Consider the following 21,830-nt stretch of genomic DNA (forward strand, 5'->3'; position numbering starts at 1 on the left):
CTCGATGGGAAAAGTTCGAGCGCCTAGTGAATAAAGAGGGATATACACTTCAGATGACGTGCACGACCTGCAAAAAAAACCATCGGGCTGTGATGTGCCAATGCATGTAGTACACGACACCCGAGGCCTGAAAGTTTGTCGATTGAGCTGGAAACGGATAGTTTGCTGGAGATCTCAAGTTTAGTGGAGCATGAAAGGCTCGGAACTCGGTGCGCAGACCAGCGGAGGACACGTCGCGAGAGTAGGTGCAACGTTGAAGCGGCGACAAGGAGAAGAAAAAAGAAAATTCAGCCGCTTATGGGTTGCTCACGGAAACTCGCTAAAGAAAAAAATTACATAAATTCGAAAAATAAGTAGTATGTAAATGGTCGCGTGCTTTAAACGACTTTCATCCATTGGTCTGCGCGCTGCGTACGAGAGACTATCTCAGTTTCATTCTAGGTTTTTGTCGTCTGGTTGAATTTCGAGATGGTCCTCTCGAGTCCCCAAGGACTCCGCCAACGAAAGGCTGCCGACGATGGATCGGGAGATTCAGGAGCCGAATTTAAAGATGAATGTGGCCAGTCAGAGAAGATGCGTCGACAGGCACACGAGGAGGTGGTTTGGGGCCAGACGCCGGACGGCGAAGGTAGGCGGTAGTGAACAAGCTTTCAGAATTGGATTTGACAGATATAACAGTCTTTAGGGTTCCAACTACGCACGATGTACTAACCGGGCTTTTCCATCCGCGTTACCCAAAGAGTCATCTGGACATCCTCAATCTTTCATTGCTTGGATTACAGCTTGTTCTGTTCTACATATTACCACGTCCGACGGCCAAAATTTTCTTTCTGTTTTATTTTGCATTCTGGAGGGCAGCCTATGATGCTGGGTTGGGATGGGTCCTCACTAAACAGAGCAAAAGAAAGTGGATGATTCGCGAAATACAACGCCTCGGATGGCTCGATGAGAAGCGTAACCCGGCTGCTAGAAACTGGATTCGTGCTCAGTTACAAGGGAAAATGGGAAAGGACTATTCATTCGATGTGAGCAGCCTACTGACGCCAGCTAATGCATCGCTCACGAGTGCATTTTGACCGATCAGGAACTTCCTTTGGAATACAACACATGGTTGTTGTTTAGACAGCTTGTAGACATGATTCTTCTGAAGTCAGCTCTATCAAGTGCATTAGCGTTCGGTAACTAACATGATTGCATATCAGTGACTTCTTGGCGTACTGCATGTTTGCCTTTACTTGTTTCAGAGTGCCCGAAGGACTTTCTTTTCCCGTCCATGCCATGAGGTAATTTCTCCTCAAAACACGTGATATCTCACTTATTCATGCGTAGATGGATCGGTGGTGTTGCGTTGGTCGTATTCAACCTTTGGGTAAAAACCGAGGCACACAATGTTGTCAAGGATTATGGTTGGTACTGGGGTGATGTATTTTTCCAGCGCGGTGCACTTGTATTTGATGGTGTCTTCGAGCTGGCTCCTCATCCAATGTACTCCGTCGGTAAGTTGTGCTGCCTCCTCTTGTTAACGATTGTAAATCAATGAGTCAGGTTATGCTGGATACTACGGTCTTTCCCTGATAATCGGAAGCTATGCTGTCCTTTATGTCAGCCTGGCAGCTCATGCAGCTCAATTCGCATTCCTGGTTTTGTTCGAAAACCCTCGTAAGTAATCTCCGACCTACAACCTACAGTTTCCTGATATGCGGTAGATATCAAACGGATGTATGGAGAACGCAAGCCTATCGCGCTGCGTAAGCCTATTTCTGTGTCCGAAACCAAGAAGATTCAGAAAGTGAACCGTTCCTCCCAATTCATATCATCCGTCGAGGACAATGCAGATCAGTTGTCCACACCCGCTGCCACTGAAGGCGAGAGTGCCACGGATACCGAAACTGAGACGGAATGCGAAGGGAAGGCTTCGGGCACCCTCAGATCTTACCGCCCCACGCAACCCATACTTTTGGAGAGTGCTATCTCTCAACATGATCTGCATCACAAGTATTTCAGACGAGACGTGGTCATTCTCCACAACATCGATTTACCTCCGGCAAGTACGCCCCTTGGTGGGTGAATAGTTATTCTAACCCCCTTTCAGTTCCTCAGATGCCATGCTTGCGCTTCTGTTGGTCTATGTCGTGTTAGGATCGTCTCTGCCTGTACTGTCGTATCATGCGACACTTGCGTTACACTTCGCACACGCTTGTGCTTGGTGTATGTTCCACAACGTTGGTCTTGGGCTTCTCCTTCGTGCCCAGAGCAAATCGAAATACCTCGTCCGGCACTTCTTAAAGCACTATCATTATCCGTCTCGTGATCATGGTGATGGCGCAGTACAGGAAGCATTTACCAACTGGAAGGCTTTGTACAATATTAGCTTGTGCATGACATATAGTGTGTACCCGAGGTTTATGCGTAGCAAGCTGCTGATCGGAAAATTGCGTGCTAGCTTCACTGACGAGTTTGGCGTGGAAATCATACACAGCGCCCGTTGCCTGGTTTGAGGGTGATGCCCTTCTCTGTCATACGCTAGGAGCAGTTCGTATTTTTGCTTATTCTCTTTCACGCGCTCAGATTATTTTAGCTCTTAATCGCACTCCACGTGTGGGCAGCTATGGAGTCATTCGAAGTATTGGGTGTTTTCGGTATGTCTACCGTCACCGCTTTTATTTATTTTATTTACTAAAGGCAATTCTGAATGCAAGGTTGGTTTTACGGTGACTTTTTCATGGATGATTTCCCAGCGCATCTGGAGTACACTGGTATCTTCAGGTATGACTGGACGAAATGCCTCATATCCAACATCTACTCATTGCATTCTTCCCAGGTACCTTAATAACCCCGAACTTATGAGTGGTGCCTCCTTTCTGGGACTTGCTTTAATCAGTGGCAGCAAACTTGTTGGCATGCTTGCGGTCATCAGGTTTGTGTCTCACTGGTGGTTCCTCCAGACCTGTCGAAAAGTAAGCATCGATCGAAATATCAACGCTCCACAACAAAGCTGACTTGCAGTCGCATCGCGACAGCCCCCACATGCGGAAATTATACGGCGATAGTCTTCGCAAGGATGCCGGTTTTGTCAAAGTTATCAAAAACGTTGCTAGCAAGAATGCTCGCCTTTTAGAATCACGTGCGGGTCGACATGCACCTGAGATCAGGAGAGTTGCAAAAGAAGTCAAAGGCACTTTCGACAAGGTTTTTGAAGAAACTGCTGATGTGGTAGAAGAGTTCCTTGCGAGATGTAAGTGCGAAGTGATTAGGCGTGGTGCTACGCGGCATTTATGATTCCGTTACAGCGAAACCCAAGATATCGGAGGTGATGCAGGAGACCAAGGTTCTTCTCCAACAATCACGGGAAAGACTGGTTATCACGTCAGTATAAAGTTCTCAATATTGACTGTCTTATAACATTCTGTGGTTTCAGTCGCGTCGCCCGTGACTTATCATCGTATGACACAACAAAGTACAAGATCTCGATTGTCCCTAGTCAATCTGGCGACAAGCGTTTCCATATCGGCGAGCCTATCAAAGTCAATTGGCAAGCTCCTGCCCGGCACTCCCGTCGTGACTGGATCGGAATATACAAAGTGTGTGATTTTTGTCTTCTATTACAAGATCGCTCAACGGATTCTGGTAGGTCGGTGCCAACAAGTCTACGTTGGTGACGAAGATATCATCTATCGGGTTGTGGGTTCCAGTTCATGGCGAAGAATGGGATCAGGATGCGCCTGTTGATGAAACCAGTCGCATTACCACTTTGGGAAAAGAGCCAGAGCTTGGTGTCGTCTCATTTGAAGGTTCCACGCTTCCATGGACCACTGGTCAATACGAGGTGAGTCTGAGTCACGGCCTGCATTGTCATTGTGCCATATCAACTTATATTGAACAAAGGTCCGTTACCATCACGATGGCAAGTACAATGTATTAAGTCTTGATGGACCGTGCGAGGTGTATGGTATGTGTCCGGTGTTCGGCCAAGCATATTGTATCTGAAAACATCGTTTTGCAGTGAGTAAACCTGCGGCGCTCGATCTCACCTCCATTCGGGAATGCCTGGCTCACATTGTGCCTCTCTGCCTGGACTCTGATCCCGACCTGATTCCCCTATCTTGCGGGGGTACCCAAGAACCCACCGATACAGACTCTGCCGTTGCTCGTGACATGGACGATTTCAGCTTCTGGTCTGAACAGCAGGCCAAACGTATATGCTATGTCATTAAGCAGGCATTCGGAGTCGAATACGCGCCAGATGTGGTTATGGCTGATGCTAATCTGACTGCGCTTGCCAATCGGATATTGGTCTCAAAGCAATTGCTGGTTGTGTAGCCCTTGATTCATCATTTTCACTTTCTCTCTTACTCAGTACATTTTGATTACATATCCACCGGGATGTTTTTCGTTACGTGATGACCCGCAGTTTATGATCATCGTAATGGCAAATTTGGGGTTGATTTGGGGAACTTACAGGCGTACCGTCAATCCAGTGGTCGGAAAAGTTCAGCGTGCATTTGACCTACTTATGCACCTATGACATCTCCATCCACCCTCATAATTGTTGGCCAGGCATGCCTTTTGTCTGCTCAATGAACCTGAGCTTGGTGCCTGAGTTACATCAGTAGCCAATAAAAATCATTTTACCGTTGATCGCTGCAACGTGGGAGTTAGGGACATGTCACTGATCATGATAGCTGCCTTCACCTTGTCTTCACCAACTCGCTTCTGATCAGCCAGTCTACCAATACTGTCAGAAACACCATTATCTTTACTCGCTTGTATTGTCATGGCAAGAAAGACGGATTATTATCTCTCTCAGTGCGCTATTGCTGCCAGCAAGGTGAGTTCATCAACTCCAACTAATTCACCAGTTTTATCGAAGATACATTGATCGATGTTTTCAACAGTCATCCATGACGTACCATCTTGGCGCAGTACTCGTAAAGGAGGCAAAGTCATATCAACGGGTTATAATCATCATCGCACGCACTATGACGGAAATGACATTTTGAAGCACGGTCATCGCAAGCCCACTTCCATGCACGCGGAAATGCATGCCATCTTCAGCTTGACTGGCATGTCTCCTTCATTTAAGCAGCAAGTTCAACTCTCGCTGCGACGTACCGCTGCAGCCAAAAGAAGGCCGCGGTTTGAAACACGTCCCACACAACAAGCTGGACGTAACTCACCCACACGGCGGCGCGTTTTATGAGACTAAATCACAGTCTTCCCTTCGGAGCTCTGACTCTTGTTGCGCGATTGATGCTGAATTGTCTCCGCCTTGCGACATGCTGTTTGTAGAGCCACCGAGAGGGTGGAATGCACGCCGCAGGGACTCAAAGGTAAACGGTGCAGATATCTACGTTGCGCGCGTCATCAAAAATGGCTTGGGTGCCGCAAAACCTTGTTGGCGATGCATACACTGGTGTTGGTGGTTTGGTGTGAAGAGGATATTTCATTGGAATCCTGTCGTCGGAGATTTCGAGGTGTTGAAGGTGAATGAAGGTTATAGAGATCACTACGAGACGCAAACCGATGTACGACTTTTCGCGCGTTTGGTGAGTCCTGTTTTATTGTTTGGTCCTGGCTGTTAACTCGTTCGATAGAAACTACTGAATGAATAGTGGAATTACTCCCTTACATGAGTGATGATGAGCATTTGTCGGCCACCATACTACAGGCCCATGCCTTGCGCAACCCTTAACAACTGCTCGCCGTATCGCTTCTTTGCTACGGACGCTGCGAGTTACTAATATGGGGACGGACAAGTTATGCACGAAATTCAGCCCGGTTGTCGATCATCTGATCATGACCCCTACGGTTTACTGCATGCTTCACATCTTTTATTTGTCGACCTTTGACTAACTTGTAGATGTTGAGAATGTTACATATTGCCTTGCTTGGTTTTTGTCACCTCCTCGACTTGCCGATAACTGCCTGACATCATTAGCCACTAGTGAGCATCAAGGGAGATGAAGCTTCAGAAAGCGCCTAGACGTATGGTGGAAGCACGAGAAGGTCATCTCCAAATGTTTACAACGATGACAGATCCTCGTTCATGCGCACTGCTCTCATCCATAAGGTACCCCTTTCGTGGGATGCCGGATCTTGCTCGTCGGAATCGGGATGTCCCGGTGGGTCTTCCCGGTTCTCGGATGGCTAAAAACACACTATCCTCGTTTTAACTACGAGCTCGCAGACCCATTCCCAAGACGATGTCCCATCCCCTGGTGCACTGTCGACGAATAAGCCGCACCTGACCGCTGTGCACTTGCACCAGGCGATAACTATAGGAATCCTCCATGGGAGGAAGATATCTTTGACGGCTCATTGTGGGAAGGAAACCGCAAGTATGAAATCTCATTTAGAGATGAAGTCGAAAGCTGCAAGCGCCTTGGACACCTTTAAGGTTTCATTATCACCCGGCTCCATGGTTTGGGTCGGGTTATTGTTGTTTCATGCCACGGTGATAGTCGCGCCATGTCTCCCGGGGTGCTTTTCATGGAACGTATCCCAGGCGAGAACCTCGCAACCATTCAAGACCCCCAATCAGTCCCTATCTCAGCGAACCAGGAGCTCGTAAAGGCTGTGAGCACCCTCGCGTCTTTCGGTATCATCCGTGACGATATACTCCAGACAACACCCTAAACGAGTGGTCCTCATCGACTTCGGGACGTGCCAGTTTCGCCGCACTGATAAGTCTGACGACAATTGGGAAATGACTGTCATGAGGGAGATGGGAGCTAACTCTGGTGCTATATGCAAAAGTTAGGTATTTGGCGCGGGGGATGGTCGGTACACCAGAAATGATGCTCGGGAGAGTTGGCTTCCTACGTCGCTGATTCTCGAGACAATCTGACGGCTTCGCATGCAGCATCCAGTTATGGCTACGCGCAGCCTACGGTCAAGGAATTACATGCTGATATTCCAGACGATGTATACTTCACAGGAATGCACACCCGAACTCGACTTCTATTTGCTAGTCACCCCTTGAACGTGAGAAGTGGGACAAACTATCCCGATTTTGCACTGCGTCCAAAGGATACAGGGAGCTCCATCAGCTAGATCGACACCTGCTGCATGGATAAGAGCAATAGCGCTGAGATTAACATTAATGGTCTCGGCAATATCGCAACGGCCATGTATGCATTGCATATTTATAGTTAGCGTAATCCGCGTCAGTGGAGGACTGTGATAACGATGACTGGCGGGTACGGGGGTGGACGCTGCAGGAGCTGCTAGCCCCTCGACGAATAAAATTCTCTGGCAGCCTTTGACATGGTCGATGACCCCACCGCGGGCAGGGGTGCCGTTCATCATATTCATTCGTGCCCGGGACAAACCGAAGTGCGAGACCACTTGAATCGAAGACACGGCATCTTATGCATACGAGAGAGGGCCGACATCAAGATTCTCTCGTCACAGGTGAATTTCAGAGATTCCTTGGGGTTGGCGTGGAGACAGTACATTCGCGTTCACGAACCATGGTCTGCGGATCAAGGCCATGCTGGCTAAGATACATCCGCGGAACGTATTGTCAACGATCATCGAGGATGATGACGTGTCCGAGCGGACTTCATTCCGAATTTCCAAGGAACATCCCGTACCATTAAACTTTAAAGAGGTTGTTGCCATATGCAAGAATTCACCGTGATTGCAAGATCGATTCAAAAAGTGGGCAATAGGAATCTTTGACCCATGACTCGGAATCGAGCGAGATGGGCAGGCACTGATCCCCGACCGGGAATATCGCTGCGTCTTGCTTGGCTGGCCACAAGTAGGTTGGAAAAATGCATCGACAAGACTTGTCTCGTGGGCAAAACTGCTCTCTATTAGGCAGATCTGAGACGGAGGAAGACAGTCGTTCCTCCTAAACTGTGTATCCCCCAAAGGGCTTGGCACATCCCGAGCGTCGAGGCAGGATGAAAGAAATCCTGGCGGAGGGTGGGGAATCGTACAGAATCTGCATATTGAATCAGAATGTAATCTTTAGTGAAAGCGCCGACTAATCGGATGTGACTGATTTTTACATTGTTGTGGTTGGACGGTGAATGCTTGATGCCAGATCTGTCTGCATCGGCGAAATCAAGTCAGAACAAAGTTCTCCAAACGAGCCAAGTAGAAGCAAGATAGACTTGTCTGGCCATCGATAAGGGCGTTGGTCACTGTCGGTGATAGCCTAAAGAGAACTTGGTCTAATTGGGTTGGGAACGCGCCAAGAGCTGGGTCGGCAAATGCCGATGCTGCTTGTATGAAGACCGTCAGCGCGTCACATCTGAATTTCTGAAGGTACTTCACATCAACTATCAGATCGTTGGCCCAATTACGCGCTTTTCATGTAAATAACCCCAGACAGCCATACACCGCAATTTTTACTAAAAAGTCCTCAACTTTACAGCATGGTTGCAAGCGACAATGAGGAAACAGCACAAGATGTCCATACTTCCTCCCTCCCGTACTTGCGGTCTCCTCTGCCTTCGATGAATTCTAAAATCCCACCTCTATCGGTGAATGACAAATCAAGTACACAAGTAAAGGACAAACAAACTATCGGGACACCTCTTTCGTCGGTGGTGGAGCTATGCGGGAACACGGCCCAGCTGGACGCTCACAGGCCTCTCCCGTCCGTCACAGGACTGTCGCCTGCTTCGGAATCTGTCCAAATTACTACAACTGAACACTCGCCTGCTGTCGTGCCGTCTGGTACAGACGTTACGATCCGACTCCAGACCGAACTGCTAGCTACCGCCGACGAACTGTACCGCAAGGATATAGATGGTCACGGTGAAGGACGCGCAGGGAAGGCTCCTGAGCGGATTTCAGTAATGCCGCTACCGCCATTTTCAAAGCGCTTCCCTAAGGCAAATACGCAAGAGTTGACAGATGAGGATTATTGGTCTTCGTTTCCGCCACACATAAAAAACTTTGTACGCAGTACTACTTTTAGTCTCATGCGAGGCTTGTTGACTCGCACAAAGGCGCAAAAAATGTACAATATTGCGCAACAGATGGTACAGTCCGATGCCGTGCTGAAGACTGGATTCAGCGCGACTGAAGCTACCACGATAACTGCGAGGGCCAGCATGGACGTTCCAGGGTGTCCTCCAGGAACGTATCCGTCGCTACCTTTTGATCCATCAATTTTCTCTGATCCCGAGTTCACGTTATCGGTAGACCGAGCAACAGCTGCTCTGGGGACTACTTTGCCATCACCTGGCCAATCGCACCTTCCTGAGTTCGGTCAAGAGGAGTTTATCGAGGATGACTACAGCGAAGATGGTGATGCTGTAGACGGCGACATTGAGGATCAAGACCTCGATGAGAACGATTCTGATCTGCAGCCACAATCAACATCAGTTCCGCACGCGCCACATTTCCATGGATCGCTGCCTGCGACCTTTGCGCAGGTAGTTCTGAGCTACGAGGAAACGGTTTTGCGAAGTGGGCCGCTTTCGACTGACTTCAGAACTAAGTTATCAATGCCTGCTATGCCAATGCTAGCGGCGCCTGTTGAGGAATTGGTATTTCATAAGAAAAACAAGAAAGTCTCTATGAAAGTGCCGGCGGTTAGCGCCGAAAGTCCGGTAGTGCCGGGACAGGGAGTGGGAAAGGGAGGTGCGGCACCGGGATCGGCGCTGGAAAAGGGTAGTGGAAGGACCGGTGGAGAATTGAGGAAGCGCTCACTGCCTCTCACCGCCAACGCCATGCCTGCAGCACGAGCAGCGACAAAAGAAAATATATCTTCCAATCCTCCACCGAGCTCCCGTGCACAGGGAAAACAGCCTATGTCGTATGCACCGCCAACAACGACAGCCACAGCGACGACGACGACTACCCCAACAACGGCCACGGCCACTGTCAATGGCCAGCAACCAACAAGAACGGCTCGTGCGGCATCAAAGGCACCGATTCCTGCGCACGCCTACCAGCATAATCATTCTCATCATCATCCATCGCCTCCATCATCTAATGCATCCGTGCCACAGAAACATCGTCCTCCGGCAACCGCTGCTCCAGGTAAATCCTCTCAGAACAACTCCAAGATCTGGAGTACTAGCTCGACAGAGGAGCGTGAGCGTATCAAGAATTCTGGCTTGGTCTAGGTGAGGACGAGCGTCGCAATTTGGTCAAGATCGAGAAGGATACTGTTCTCCGGAAGATGAAAGAGCAGCAGAAGCACAGTTGCAGTTGTGCTGTCTGCGGCAGGAAGCGGTCCGTACTCATTCCTTGATCCTATCCATGAAAAAATTTTACTGACCTGCGCGCTTGTCTTTGTGTCTTGTTCTTTCATCGGTGTTGGATATCTGGCGTCTGTGCGCATGTATCATCGATGCCTATAGACATGCGATCGAGGAAGAGCTTGAGGTACTGTACGATGCTTATTACGAGGAGCTAGAACAGTACGCGAACTACCAGCAGCGCTATGTCTCCTCTGGTGGCACCATACCTCCTCCCCCTGGGCCAGGTCCATTTCCCGGTAGCGTCGAACTCGATAAGAACGGTGCTGTTATCGGTCATCCCCCAAATAAAGTTTCCCATAATCCCCCGCCATCTAATAGAACACCAGCCCTGACGAACGGCCGAAAACCTCCGAAACATGAAAGTGAGTTGATGATGACGATGGGGATGAGGACGAATATGAGGAGGAGGAAGAGGAGGAGTATGAAGAAGACGAGGAAGAGGAGGAGGAGGATGAAGATCCGGAAGAGGAGGAAGAAGAAGTAAAACCACGAGATCGACGTAATCCCGGTGTTCGCGGACGAAGGCCTGTGAATAACGCGAAGGTTAATGGTCGCGACGGTCTGTTCAACCTTGGGAGTAGTTTGACTGTAACTGGTAAGCTCACTTTCCACTCCGCATCGTTTCCCCTAATCGTTCCTGTGTAGGTCCAGGTAACATTCTGACAGTTGCAGACGATCTCCTAAAGAATGATGGGCAAAAATTCTTAGAGATGATGGAGCAACTTGCTGAGCGTCGAATGCAGCGAGAAGAGGAAGCGGCTGCTGATGTTGAAGATGACAGTGATGAAGAGGACGATGAGGAAGGTGAGGACGATGATGACGACGATGATGAAGAGGAAGAGGACGATGACGACGACGACGATGAGGAGGAGGTGAGTATCCTTTGCATTGAATCTTTCTTTTTTAACCTTGCTTAGGTGATGACCGAGGAGCAGAAGATGGAGGAGGGCAAGCGGATGTTCTCCATTTTCGCTGCTCGGATGTTTGAACAGCGTGTCCTTCAAGCGTTTCGAGAAAAAGTTGCACAGGAACGTCAAATGCAGCTTCTGCGCGAACTTGAGGATGAGGACAAGCTCACAAAGGAGCGAGAGGCGAAGAAGCAAACTCAGAACCAGAAGAAGAAAGCTAAGAAAATGTGTGTTTCTGCATTGATTTACCGCTTCGTACTCAAAACAAAACGATTGTTCATACAGACTTCAAAAACAAGCCCGCGACGAAGAGCGAGCTGCCAAAGCAGCCGAGAAGGCTGCAGAGGAGGCCGCTGCAAAGGCTAAGCAAACAGCTCAAGAGGACGCGCAGCGGAAGAAACGCGAAGAAGAACGTGCTCGTCGTGAAGCTGCTCGGAAAGCTGCAGACGAAGAGAAACAACGTAAAGAGGAGGAGCGTCGTAAACGCATTGCGGAGGAAAAGGAGCGAGAGGCCGAGCGGGAACGTAAACGCAAGGAAAAGGAAGAGAGGGTCAAGCAGGAGCGCCGTGATCGGGAAGAAAAGGAGCGCAAGGCCAAGGAGGAGAGGGATGCCAAGGCAACTGCTGAAAAGGCTGCCCGAGACGCCGCCCGAAAGGAGCAACAAGAGAAGGATGAACGCGAGAGAAAGCTTGCCAAAGAAAGGGAGGAGAAGGAGAAAGCGGAAAAGGAACGGGTTGCCCAGCAGCAACGAGCTGGCAAGCATACCCGTCCATCAACCTCTCCCCGTCCTCCAGGCTCTACGCAACGCACTCAGAGTAACAACGGACCATCTAAGAAAATTCTCAGCAAGCCCATCCCCATCACCCCCACCTCGTCCGGAAGTACGCCACGGTCGTCGCTGCAGCAGACCCCACAGCAGCCGCAACGTCCCGTGTTGTCTAATTCTCAACCCGCAACTCCTGTGGCACCCTCCGTGCAAAATCATTTTCCTCCGCCCACCACTCCTCATTATCCTGTCGCTCCTAGCATGATGCCTCCACTTCCCGGTGCGTTGTCCCCTCGCCTACCCTTTGCGCAACCTCCACCTCCATTTGGACTGTTCGGTCCAGGACCATCAATGCCACCTCCAGGACCTCCTCCGAACCTCGGTCCATCTGCCCTTCCTCGCAATTTCGGCTCGCCTACTTCCTTCGAATCAGGCTTTAGCCGTCCTTTGGCTCCGACAATACCCATTGGACCGCCTTCGAAAGTTTCGCAGAATCTTCTTGGTTCACCAACCATACTGGCACCAGGGCCTCCGAAGCGAACGTCTATACCGGACCCGGGGCCTGTTGCACGGCCGGTTTCTATTGTTCCAATAGCACCACCTGCACCTATCGCGCCCCCCGCACCCATTGCAAGGCCAATGACAGGGGAGACATCTGGGTCAGGCTCAGGTTCTCCTAGTCGTCGCTCTCCAAGTCCGAAGGGTATCCTTGGATCTTCTGCTCTTGCAGCTGATGATGATGAGGTCGTTCCTCCGCCAGGACGGCGCATTGCGCCGGGTGCAGTGGGCCAGTCGTGGGGTGCTAATACCAGTCCACGGGCCGTCGTTGGAGATAACCGGCCTCCTTGGGGCGCACCCGCGCCCCCAGGGTTTGGCTCGCCTCGTCCTCCAATCGGACCTTCATTGTGGGGAAGTGTGAACCCCACATCTGATTGGCAGGCACCTGGAACATTCTTTCCGAATTCTTTCGTGAACCATATTAACTCATCCCCGCCCCCTCACACAGGTTAACTTGGATATGGCGGGTAGCTAGTCTTTCGTTTTGATTCCTCTTGATACGCTCCCTAGTGCTCTTCTCTTTTGCTCTATTTGCATCAATGTTTGCGATCAAACAAGGAGAAATACATTATAAAAAGATGTCAGATTTGGAGTGACCGTCAAGTTACATGGTGCATAAGTATTATAGCAACTTGCTCGACGCTGCCGGAGCGACTCTACTACGGATGAGCTTGATGACGTACAGGGGAAGTGCGCTGACCGCTACGATAACAGCTACTTTCCATGCAAAACGAGTGGACACGACAAAATCGAGGTCTACAAGGGACGATGAGTAATCCTTGGGATGGATGATAGGAACACGCACCGAAATACTCCGGTAAGAAAGCGATACTGATAACATAAAAGAAAAGGGTGACTACTTCCGAAATGACCATATAAATATGCCTGTCGCCAGGAATCAGCACGCGTCCATCCGGAGAATTACTGTAGTTCTTACCAGGTTGTGATTTCTAGTGCAACCATAATGAGTTCGTTGATGACCAAAGCCGTAAAAGAGATGGACACGATGTTTAAAAACTCAGTTTCGAATAAGAGGAGAGACATTATCATGATGGCTGCGCCTATAGATACAACGATCAACTAAGGGAATCCAAGAACGAAATTAGTGGACTGACCTTGGTATAGACTAATCATCAACCATTGGAAGAACGTCTTGAAAGATAGAGCACGTCCCTACACCCAGCTATCAATGAGCTATAAACCTATTCACACAACCACCAACCTTGGTCAGTTCCTTGTATAACTCCGGATATATCAACGCAAGATCCTCGTTCACATCACAATCCAGAACTAGCGAAAAAACAGGCGCCATGGTATAAATCGTCGCATACCCTACCATCAACCACCCCTGGTACAACGCAATCGGGGCAAAGTAGAAGATAGCTGAGAAAACGGCTTGCATGATCGAGATGATGAGGCCGCGGTGGATGACAAATTGAGCGAGTTTTGCAGAACGACGGTATGAGTTGCGGCCATGCCACATGAGGAGCTTCGTGAGGTGGCTGAACTGGGTGACGGAGAAGTCGGCAGCGAGGGATGCTTGCTTTCCTTCTTTTCCAACGATACCAACACCTGTACGCGTCAAGGTTTGAGAATTATGTTTGGAATCAGTGTTGGAAGGCTCACCAACGTCAGCGGCTTGTATCATGCTGACATCATTACCACCGTCTCCGATACAGCAAACACGTTTCTTGGTGTGATGCCGGATTAATCTTGCGACATCTGCTTTCTGGGTGGGAGAGCATCGACAAGCAACGACGGCCGATAGCTTGGTTGTAATCTCGATGAACTCGTTCTTGTACAGGTTCAAACAGAGCTGAGTGGATAGGATGAGCGTAGCACAAATACGTGTCTAAAGAAAGCAGTACCTGCAACGACTCGCCATCAATCACCAGACAGCAATCCAGCTTCGACTGTAAGAACTCCAGCTCGTCCCTGACTTGATCAGAAGTCTTTACTACAAGCTCAAAGCATGAGTGGCGGAACAAAAACACAGGGTTCAGAATGCTCACACTTGGCTACCTCATGAATATACTGATTCCGCGCTACCAGTTTCGTCGAAATGGCAATACAACGCGCCGTCTCGATCTTATCGCCAGTAAGCATCCAAATCTTGATTCCCCCATTCCTGAGTAGTTCTAGTGTCCCTTTCACCTCGTCCTGCAGCTTATCCTCGACACCTGTCAGGCCAAGCAACTCCAAGTCATGCTCCAGGTGCTCTGCAACGACAGAAATCATCGCCTCGCTGCGTCCATCAAGCCGGATACTGGCAGCATGGTGCGCAGTCTTAAATGCCGCATACTGCTGCGGAGTTAGCCGCTTACGTGCAACGACGAGCGTACGCAAACCCTCGCGCGCCATATTCCCCGTCTCCTCTTCCAGCCAGTCATTCCGCTGCACGATGCGAGCCATGACGACATCCGCGCCCTTTTGCAAGAAAAGCACCTCGCCGCTGTGTGCGTCTCGCACGACGATGCCCATGCGCTTGGACTCGCTCGTGAATGGGAATATGTCGAGAATGTCGTAGGTGAGACGTGCGCCGGTGGGCGTTTGGAGCTCTATGCGTGTGCGGTCGCGGAAGACGAGCGTGAGGCCGACGCTTTCCGTCCACTTCACGATTGCGACTTCGTCCGGGGAGGAGGCTTGGTAGGTCAAGGTGCCATCGTCGTTGGTGACTGGAGTGACCTAGGTTCCGAGGGGTGAGCTGGAAAGAAGGAGGGAAAGTGAGGTGACGTACATTGTGGCAAAGTGCAAGACTGAGCACTACGTCTCGGAGCCTTGACGACATATCCCTCCGTCCTCTCATGGCAAGCTGTGCGCCTGTAGCTATTGAATTGCTTCTTGCATGAGCTGTATTTCGTGACTGTCAGTCTATCCGTGATGAAAGGAGTGGATGTGTGAAATACGCACCTTGATCAGCACCAAATGCACTCGCAAGCTGGTGAGCAACTTCGTCCATACTGTCAAAACCGTAGGACATAGTTCCCACTGTGCAGCTTCTTCATCTCCATCTCTAGAATGTCCGTCAGCCATCCGTGTGCACATAGCAAAAGATATAAAACAGAATGGGTAAAAGGAGAAAATAGGTAACGGAGAGAAGAAACAATTTTACACACCATTTTGCGTAAGGGTCCCAGTTTTGTCGCTAAGAAGGTACTCTATGCGTCCCAGCTCCTCAGGCAGTGTGCTCGTGCGGACGATTGTGCCAGGAATCTCAGAGTCGTTCATTATTTGCTGTGCGTAGACCGTCTTGCCCATGTCAAGGTTTACACGCAAGCTAGGTTTGCAATGAGCATGATACATGAAAGAAGCGACAAAGGGAACACAAAACACTGGGTATATGCGCTCGTTTTCGGTGGAGGAAAGACATACCTTATGGGGATGATAGACGAAAACAATATGAGGAAACGAAATACATAGATATACCACTGGCCCCTGAACCCATTCGACGCAACGAGTCCAAAAGATAACGCGAACGTCACTGCGCAAAGAATCTATACGTAGACTGTCATGAAAGTTCCCTTAACACAGGTACGTACGTGCCTACCTTGGCAAGTCTATTGATCTCCAGATCCAGCAGACCAACCTTGGTCTCAGGATGGCTCGTGTTCATGACAGCGCGCGTCTCAGACCCTGTGTATACGATGAATCCAACAGCAGAACCCGCAGCTAATACGGTGTTGCTCCATAAGACATTATCTGCAGACAGGGGCTCAACAGCGGGGACCTGTACCATGGGCACATCATCAACAGAATGCGTGCGAGGTGTGTGTATCGTAAACGTCCCGATAAAAGTGTGAATGTCCTTGATTGGAGCGTCGGCTAAGGTTCGGACGTTGAATGAACATCTAGAGGTGAAGAGGGCAGGAGCACACACCATAAACTTCCGCATCCAAATCTAGTAGTTCCCTGTCGTTAACAAGCTTCTGAGTAGCAGAAACTGCGACACGAAGCTTCCAGTCCGTCTCTCCGTCGAGCTGGTCAGTTCGGATGAAACACGTTCCAGAAGCATCGCTCGTGCGCAGAAGGATCATATCTGCCGGTACACGCTGATTCTTCTCCAGTACGACGAAGTCGCCCACCTTGAGGGAAGAGGAAGGGACAGAGCGTGTATGCGGACCGCTGTCGGAGGAGGGAACGAGGATGAGGTATTTCTGGGAGTTTGCTTCGCGGTCGCGGAGATTGCGTTTGTAGTCATCATAGGCTTCTTTTCCCATTGTGACGAAGAGCACGAATGCGAGGGGTGCGACATATGTAACAATAAATCCTGGGCACACATGGTGAGGTGGTGCAGAACCAGTATAGAAGGAATAAACGTACCGATCTTGAGTGCTGGAACAAACTGGGATAGAGCGACGAGAAGGAAGTAGAGATTGAAAAAGAATTTGAACTGTTCGTAGATGACGATAGGAAAGAAAGTGAATATGTTGTATTTCTGATTCCGTACGAGGTTGGGCGGGAACCTTGATTGTAATTTTTCTGCAAAGTTGAGTCAATAGCTTCGTAAGATATGCATGGAGAAGACGTACCTGCTGGTCTGAATGGTATTGTCCTGGACTTGTCCTGCGTCTTATGTATACTCGACGGTCGCTGTCTCGATGAACGCTATCTCCATGTAAGCCTTGTGATGCTTTGCAGGTAGATAGACAACTCACCCTTTTCGATTGTTCACCTACATTTCCCTCTTCAACCTCTTCCAGCGTACTGTCCCTGTTCCCAAGCAAAGTTGCCTCCTCATCAAAGTCGTCTGCGTCTATGTATCGTTCGCGCTGTTTGCCCTTTCCCTTTGCAGTCAAGTTTACGTTGCGTGCCGCAGCAGTTCTCAGAACACTCGTGCGCATATCGGTATCCTGGGCGTCGTTATCCTGGGCGTCGTTCAGAGGAACGTACCCGGCTCGTGTCTTTCCTTTGCGTCCGAGAGAGTGCAACGGGATGTCAGACATCAACGTCGACCCTGAGGCCAATCTCACTCAAAGTCAAGGCTGCGCACCAAATAATAGATGCCGCCTGACGAGTCGATGAAATGTGACGTCAAGAAGCAAGTGGCAGGCCCGAGAAATTAGGGCACAGGCGAGAGTACTAATGCGCTTTTGCGTGAGATGGAGCACCGCTGTCAGGTGCTCAGGCTAATGAGCAAAGTAGCTGTCGATATAAGCAACAGTGGTAACGCGTGCTACAATCAAGCGACCATGCGTATATAATGTACGTGTACTATACACATGCTTCATGAAGTTCTAGACTCTGCTTCTGTGCTTCTGCCCCAGTCTGGAAACTTCTGCGGAAAATTTAACGTTCGGTATCTTGGATAATGAACATCATATCCAAACGCAAAGTGAAGGATATTTTTCGCTCATAATGTAAGGCGATGGTCTATCAATATTATCATCTAATTCAAAGGCCAACTTCATCTGCGAACGGTAATGCCTGCACACTCCCAATAGCTACAAACGTAGGCTTGGCTTTCGTGATCGCAGCAACAGACTAGATACGTGTTTCAATATCCTCTACACAGAACAAAAAAGAAAGTACACACCTTCGAGAATGCAGCAGCATCAACCTTGTCTATTGACGCTAGCGTAGCTTCGATCGAAGCATCCGAGTTTGCGAAGACCTATAATCATGAAAACGTCCTCAGAAATCTAAAACCACGACAAAATGTCAGGAACGCACCTTGGCACTGAGAGCGCCTAAAATTCCATCACGACCATCCAGAGAGCTGGCAGCAGCAAACTTGGCTTTAGCCACAGCCATTTTAAGTGCATCACCCTTGAGGCCCGTCGACTCCTTCAATGCCTTGGTGGCAACCTTGGCAGCCTCCTTCACCCCATCGGCGCTCGAGCCCTGAACAAGCAGACCGAAAAGCGTTGCATCCGAATACGGTATAAGAACAGGCTGCACCGACGTCCCCTGCGGAATAGCAGCAGAAATAGGCGAAAGACCCTGCGACCACTTGACGGATGGCTGAGGTGAAAGGTGCGCAGAAAGGATAGCAAGCGCAGGGTCCGCAGGGCCAGCAGCACCAAAGCCAATAAACACAGTCTCAGGACCCCCATGTGACTCCACCCGCGTCTCACCACCAAAGTACGTCGATGGTTTACTCTCCGCAACCACATTGCCCACAGATGCACCTGCAAGCGCTTTCTCGACTAATTGTGTAAGCGCAGCTGAGTCGATGCCGGTACCCAAAACTGCGATGTTGCCCTTGCTGAATGCACGAGCTGCAAATTCCTTGACGTCATCGAGGGAGACATGACTGTGTGGGGACGCGAAGAGGGAGGAGCCGAGACCAGAACGGAAGGCAAGCGAATGTGCGAGTTCGAGTGCGTGCGTTGCGGGGTTTTGCGAGGCAGCGGTGCTCTCGGCTTCGACCACAGGGAGGACGTACTCTTGGAACTCATGTCGCTGAAACTTGCCAGACGTGAGGAAGGAAGACATGATGTCGACGAAGAATGACCTATAAACATCACAGTTACATTAAAATCGACACATAAAATGTTGCATGTAAGGAGACGGACTCATCACCGCGCAAGAACTCGGAAGTGAGTGCCAAATATTCACGGGACAGACTTGCAGAGAGGACGCCGCCGTACAACTCACTTTCTCTGACCGTGCCCAACGCCGACCTTTTGGCAGTACTCTGCAAAGACTGCTTGAGAACGCGTATTCGGAATAGAACATAACACGCACCTTGAAAGCAAAGTTTTTCAGCGTATGCGCGACACCAGGTTTAGGCTCGTATCGGCTGCCGGCCTTAACGAGGAAGGTGACAGCGGTGGTGGGTTGACCGTTGTCGATGGCTGCGACCTTGACCCCGGCATTGTCGACGACAGTGGCGAAGCTGCGTGCGAAGGCCGACGCTCTTCTTGCAAGCATTTGTAGAGATGAGTGTACTTGAACGGAACGGATAACTTTGGACTCAAGTTGCAGAGCGGAGTTGGCTCGACAAACGGTAGATTCCGTGTTCGTCCGAAATTTTGCTATGTCCGCACCGTGACCACAATCGGAACCGGGAAGAGGTAAACTCAGTACGCAGTAGTTAAGAACCACAAACACATCACATTGTATTACAACCTATGAAAGCAATCGACAACAAGTAGGTAGGAAAACATGAGTACGTTCGACAATCAAAGCATAACAAACAAGAAAGCAATCAAGAGAGCAGTTACCAGAAAGCACAAGACAACATCTCACAAAAAAGCACGAGAAAGTAACAGTCATAGAAAAGCACAAGAAAGCATTTAGAAAACAAACACCCAAGATCCTTTACAACTTCCTCGCCCACGCGGTGTGGTAAACCCCAACCAGGCCGGGGACGTGCTCTATGTCCTCAATAAACCCAGTGACAAGGGTGTCAATCTCGTGCTGGGTCATCCCTGCTTCACGGAGCATAGGCTTCAGGCTCTCCGCAAAGTCCTTCAGGGCAGCCAAGTACATCTTGCCGACACGCCTCATAACCGGGTTCGGGTGCCAGTCACCAACGGGGATATGGAACGTCTGGATAGTGGACACTGTGAACTGGTGAGACTGCTGAATGAAGCTAGGGATTCTGTCGGCAATGGGAACCAAGTGGCGGAGCTCAAGGGAGCGATTGACCACCTGAAAAAAGCTTCGCGCATGAGGTGCCTGGCGAGCAAGGTCGAAGGAAGACCCATTGGCAAGGTCGATGGAGCGCCCAATTTCGCCAGAAAAGAATAGACCGCCGGGACGGAGCAACCGAGCAACTTCTCGAAGCAGTTCTGGGTAATCCGTAACCTATTCATGATCAATGAATAAAAACGTGGAAATCAATGAACAACGTACAGCTAGACCAATATTACGAGCATGGATAAAGTCCATAGTTCCATTGTTCCATCTGAAACGTTTTGTGATATCATGGATCTCGAATTGCACATGTCGCAAGGGGCGCCTAGTGGCAATCGGAACTGGGCGGGGGTAATTTAGAACTATTCATCTTACGCGGGCATAAGCAAGCTCACCGATATCAAGCCCGTAGATCTTGACACGGGGAAATAATCTCGCCATATCCATCGGCCTGCAAGAAGGTTAGCGTAAGAGAAGCACAGATCGGAAGTTGATCAATAGATCGCGCACCAACGGCCTGTCCCGGTGCACAAATCGAGCACACGTTTTTGCCTGGTGCGAGCATCGCTGAGTACCTCGGTTACTGGTCCAAGGTAGTGGGATTCGACGGTATCGCGCAAGATTTTATGAACACTGTTCAATCTCTAATGAAAAATTAGAGATTTTAATTGTATGGGTTGCGTGGCGCCTACTGCTTGCTCCGGCCCGTCGGCAGGCAATGGATAAGGCAAGCTACCATGAGAATGGAAGAGCCTTCCGTCCCTTTCGAAAAAGTGGTCCGGAAAGTCATATTCTTCGAGTTCAGTCACGTCAGAGGACGCGTCAGAGGCATCGTCTTCATCTGTGAATTGGAGGAATAGGTGAGGGGACGCCATCTGGGGGTATAAACGTTGGACTGACCGTGCATCATATTCTCAGTATACTCGAAGGTCATGAGCGGGATGGCGCAGCGATGAGGGGACGACTGCGCGACAACTTGATATGATGTGATAGTTGTTGGCAAGACGCCGAAATTGGACCCCGCCGCAATTCCTGAGTTTTATACCGATAGTAACTCAGCGAAACAGGGTAGAAGGCTAAACACGAGGTCAAATCCAAGCGGGCCCTTTTGAATCCAGGTTGAGATGGGAATGATCCACAATAACAACGTGTCAGCGTTGGTAAATGGGGAGTGTCAAAAGCTGTATTTGCGAGTTGGTCGGTGGGTTGAACTCAGGTTGAAGTCAGCGGCTGCCAGGAAGGGAAAAGAAGATTGTCCAGTTGATGGGGAGTAGAAAGGCCACGCAGGCACACTCGCTCGAGAGAGGAAAGCAAAGACCGAAGAGCGGCATAGGTGATGCATAAGTATCAGCTCAGGAAAGATGCTAATTTTCGAGGGATGAAAAGAACGATAACAGTTACGTGATAAGCTGAACCGCCTTAGCTGACCATTACAACAACAAAATGACATACCATCTTCGGCGTGGATCTTCAATTGTAATCGATAAGGTCACAACAAAAGCGCCTTAGGCCCGTGTTGGACTAGGCTTTCATTACTGAATAGCTGTCATTGGGCAAGTCAATGATGCGCTTCTCACTGTAAAAAAAGCTGCCTCATTAGTGGACGGCGCCTACTTCTTCGCCTATTTTTTTTGGCAAGCTTGCCGTCGTCTGAGTCGATGCCCAGGGATGGGAAACAAATTCACCCAGATTCAGCTTCCTCGGCGTTCATGCCGGCCAGGGGACATGTCGATGACATGGCTACAGTCATTATAATAAAGCATCTTTTGGTGAGTCACGATAATATTT

The 21,830-nt window shown here is 49.7% G+C and overlaps 7 protein-coding genes across 7 annotated transcripts; 4 read left to right on the forward strand and 3 right to left on the reverse strand.

Annotated features, from left to right (window-relative positions):
• The first annotated feature begins 371 nt into the window (after nt 1-371).
• DFJ58DRAFT_791651 (phospholipid methyltransferase-domain-containing protein) lies at nt 372-4,549 on the forward strand. The gene is made up of 18 exons (XM_041390316.1): nt 372-628; nt 679-1,025; nt 1,085-1,149; nt 1,203-1,283; nt 1,330-1,496; nt 1,546-1,659; nt 1,707-2,048; nt 2,101-2,388; nt 2,444-2,532; nt 2,579-2,639; nt 2,700-2,766; nt 2,822-2,957; nt 3,007-3,235; nt 3,291-3,366; nt 3,419-3,581; nt 3,632-3,826; nt 3,886-3,949; nt 4,004-4,549. Exons 1-18 carry the CDS (start codon nt 469-471, stop codon nt 4,318-4,320), a joined length of 2,961 nt encoding a protein of 986 aa, XP_041243264.1. The 5' UTR covers nt 372-468; the 3' UTR covers nt 4,321-4,549.
• A 225-nt stretch (nt 4,550-4,774) lies between these two features.
• DFJ58DRAFT_716626 (uncharacterized protein) lies at nt 4,775-5,612 on the forward strand (the record flags this gene model as incomplete). Its single annotated transcript, XM_041384242.1, has 4 exons — nt 4,775-4,832; nt 4,935-5,191; nt 5,214-5,546; nt 5,595-5,612. The coding sequence occupies 4 exons, from the start codon at nt 4,775-4,777 to the stop codon at nt 5,610-5,612; spliced, it is 666 nt and encodes a 221-aa protein (XP_041243265.1).
• Nucleotides 5,613-6,029: 417 nt separating this feature from the next.
• DFJ58DRAFT_728680 (uncharacterized protein) lies at nt 6,030-6,636 on the forward strand (the record flags this gene model as incomplete). The annotated part of the gene is made up of 3 exons (XM_041385628.1): nt 6,030-6,122; nt 6,188-6,338; nt 6,398-6,636. 3 exons carry the CDS (start codon nt 6,030-6,032, stop codon nt 6,634-6,636), a joined length of 483 nt encoding a protein of 160 aa, XP_041243266.1.
• A 1,588-nt stretch (nt 6,637-8,224) lies between these two features.
• Nucleotides 8,225-13,045, forward strand: DFJ58DRAFT_791658 (uncharacterized protein). Its single transcript, XM_041390317.1, has 9 exons — nt 8,225-8,326; nt 8,387-8,915; nt 8,967-10,059; nt 10,092-10,200; nt 10,329-10,591; nt 10,642-10,824; nt 10,938-11,101; nt 11,147-11,364; nt 11,423-13,045. The coding sequence occupies exons 2-9, from the start codon at nt 8,388-8,390 to the stop codon at nt 12,912-12,914; spliced, it is 4,050 nt and encodes a 1,349-aa protein (XP_041243267.1). The 5' UTR covers nt 8,225-8,326; nt 8,387; the 3' UTR covers nt 12,915-13,045.
• DFJ58DRAFT_791661 (uncharacterized protein) lies at nt 13,004-17,586 on the reverse strand. The gene is made up of 17 exons (XM_041390318.1): nt 17,117-17,586; nt 16,991-17,066; nt 16,782-16,940; nt 16,339-16,728; nt 16,009-16,283; nt 15,834-15,955; nt 15,578-15,738; nt 15,372-15,449; nt 15,199-15,311; nt 14,474-15,146; nt 14,330-14,418; nt 14,088-14,277; nt 13,684-14,033; nt 13,577-13,634; nt 13,399-13,522; nt 13,267-13,346; nt 13,004-13,217 (listed from the first exon to the last, which is right to left on the reverse strand). Exons 1-17 carry the CDS (start codon nt 17,402-17,404, stop codon nt 13,084-13,086), a joined length of 3,360 nt encoding a protein of 1,119 aa, XP_041243268.1. The 5' UTR covers nt 17,405-17,586; the 3' UTR covers nt 13,004-13,083.
• Nucleotides 17,587-19,483, reverse strand: DFJ58DRAFT_791664 (Metalloenzyme, LuxS/M16 peptidase-like protein). Its single transcript, XM_041390319.1, has 5 exons — nt 19,149-19,483; nt 18,977-19,098; nt 18,132-18,915; nt 17,995-18,072; nt 17,587-17,942 (listed from the first exon to the last, which is right to left on the reverse strand). The coding sequence occupies exons 1-5, from the start codon at nt 19,332-19,334 to the stop codon at nt 17,853-17,855; spliced, it is 1,260 nt and encodes a 419-aa protein (XP_041243269.1). The 5' UTR covers nt 19,335-19,483; the 3' UTR covers nt 17,587-17,852.
• A 14-nt stretch (nt 19,484-19,497) lies between these two features.
• On the reverse strand, nt 19,498-21,431 carry DFJ58DRAFT_791666 (S-adenosyl-L-methionine-dependent methyltransferase). Its single transcript, XM_041390320.1, has 6 exons — nt 20,943-21,431; nt 20,735-20,883; nt 20,553-20,686; nt 20,438-20,493; nt 20,262-20,383; nt 19,498-20,213 (listed from the first exon to the last, which is right to left on the reverse strand). The coding sequence occupies exons 1-6, from the start codon at nt 20,974-20,976 to the stop codon at nt 19,725-19,727; spliced, it is 984 nt and encodes a 327-aa protein (XP_041243270.1). The 5' UTR covers nt 20,977-21,431; the 3' UTR covers nt 19,498-19,724.
• Between the last annotated feature and the right edge of the window lie 399 nt (nt 21,432-21,830).

The sequence above is a fragment of the Suillus subalutaceus genome (genome assembly GCF_016647625.1).
Source record: "Suillus subalutaceus strain FC151 chromosome Unknown DFJ58scaffold_62, whole genome shotgun sequence".
NCBI classification, from domain to species: Eukaryota; Fungi; Basidiomycota; class Agaricomycetes; order Boletales; family Suillaceae; genus Suillus; species Suillus subalutaceus.

What these genes read in the sequence shown, in the direction of transcription:
- DFJ58DRAFT_791664 (XM_041390319.1), bottom strand. Translation starts at nt 19,334, where the DNA reads ATGCTTGCAAGAAGAGCGTCGGCCTTCGCACGCAGCTTCGCCACTGTC. An exon ending in TAGGCGCTCTCAGTGCCAAG is followed by an intron (nt 18,073 to 18,131) that starts GTGCGTTCCTGA and finishes TCATGATTATAG; the next exon opens with GTCTTCGCAAACTCGGATGC. An exon ending in ATGCTGCTGCATTCTCGAAG is followed by an intron (nt 17,943 to 17,994) that starts GTGTGTACTTTC and finishes ACACGTATCTAG; the next exon opens with TCTGTTGCTGCGATCACGAA.
- DFJ58DRAFT_791661 (XM_041390318.1), bottom strand. Translation starts at nt 17,404, where the DNA reads ATGTCTGACATCCCGTTGCACTCTCTCGGACGCAAAGGAAAGACACGA. An exon ending in TAGGTGAACAATCGAAAAGG is followed by an intron (nt 17,067 to 17,116) that starts GTGAGTTGTCTA and finishes ACATGGAGATAG; the next exon opens with CGTTCATCGAGACAGCGACC. An exon ending in TATTCATGAGGTAGCCAAGT is followed by an intron (nt 14,419 to 14,473) that starts GTGAGCATTCTG and finishes TTGAGCTTGTAG; the next exon opens with TAAAGACTTCTGATCAAGTC.
- DFJ58DRAFT_791651 (XM_041390316.1), top strand. Translation starts at nt 469, where the DNA reads ATGGTCCTCTCGAGTCCCCAAGGACTCCGCCAACGAAAGGCTGCCGAC. An exon ending in GAAAGGACTATTCATTCGAT is followed by an intron (nt 1,026 to 1,084) that starts GTGAGCAGCCTA and finishes TTGACCGATCAG; the next exon opens with GAACTTCCTTTGGAATACAA. An exon ending in AGAAGAGTTCCTTGCGAGAT is followed by an intron (nt 3,236 to 3,290) that starts GTAAGTGCGAAG and finishes ATTCCGTTACAG; the next exon opens with CGAAACCCAAGATATCGGAG.
- DFJ58DRAFT_791658 (XM_041390317.1), top strand. Translation starts at nt 8,388, where the DNA reads ATGGTTGCAAGCGACAATGAGGAAACAGCACAAGATGTCCATACTTCC. An exon ending in TACTAGCTCGACAGAGGAGC is followed by an intron (nt 10,060 to 10,091) that starts GTGAGCGTATCA and finishes GGCTTGGTCTAG; the next exon opens with GTGAGGACGAGCGTCGCAAT. An exon ending in AAAACCTCCGAAACATGAAA is followed by an intron (nt 10,592 to 10,641) that starts GTGAGTTGATGA and finishes AGGAGGAGGAAG; the next exon opens with AGGAGGAGTATGAAGAAGAC.
- DFJ58DRAFT_791666 (XM_041390320.1), bottom strand. Translation starts at nt 20,976, where the DNA reads ATGACCTTCGAGTATACTGAGAATATGATGCACG. An exon ending in CCGACGGGCCGGAGCAAGCA is followed by an intron (nt 20,687 to 20,734) that starts GTAGGCGCCACG and finishes ATTTTTCATTAG; the next exon opens with AGATTGAACAGTGTTCATAA. An exon ending in TGCACCGGGACAGGCCGTTG is followed by an intron (nt 20,494 to 20,552) that starts GTGCGCGATCTA and finishes ACCTTCTTGCAG; the next exon opens with GCCGATGGATATGGCGAGAT.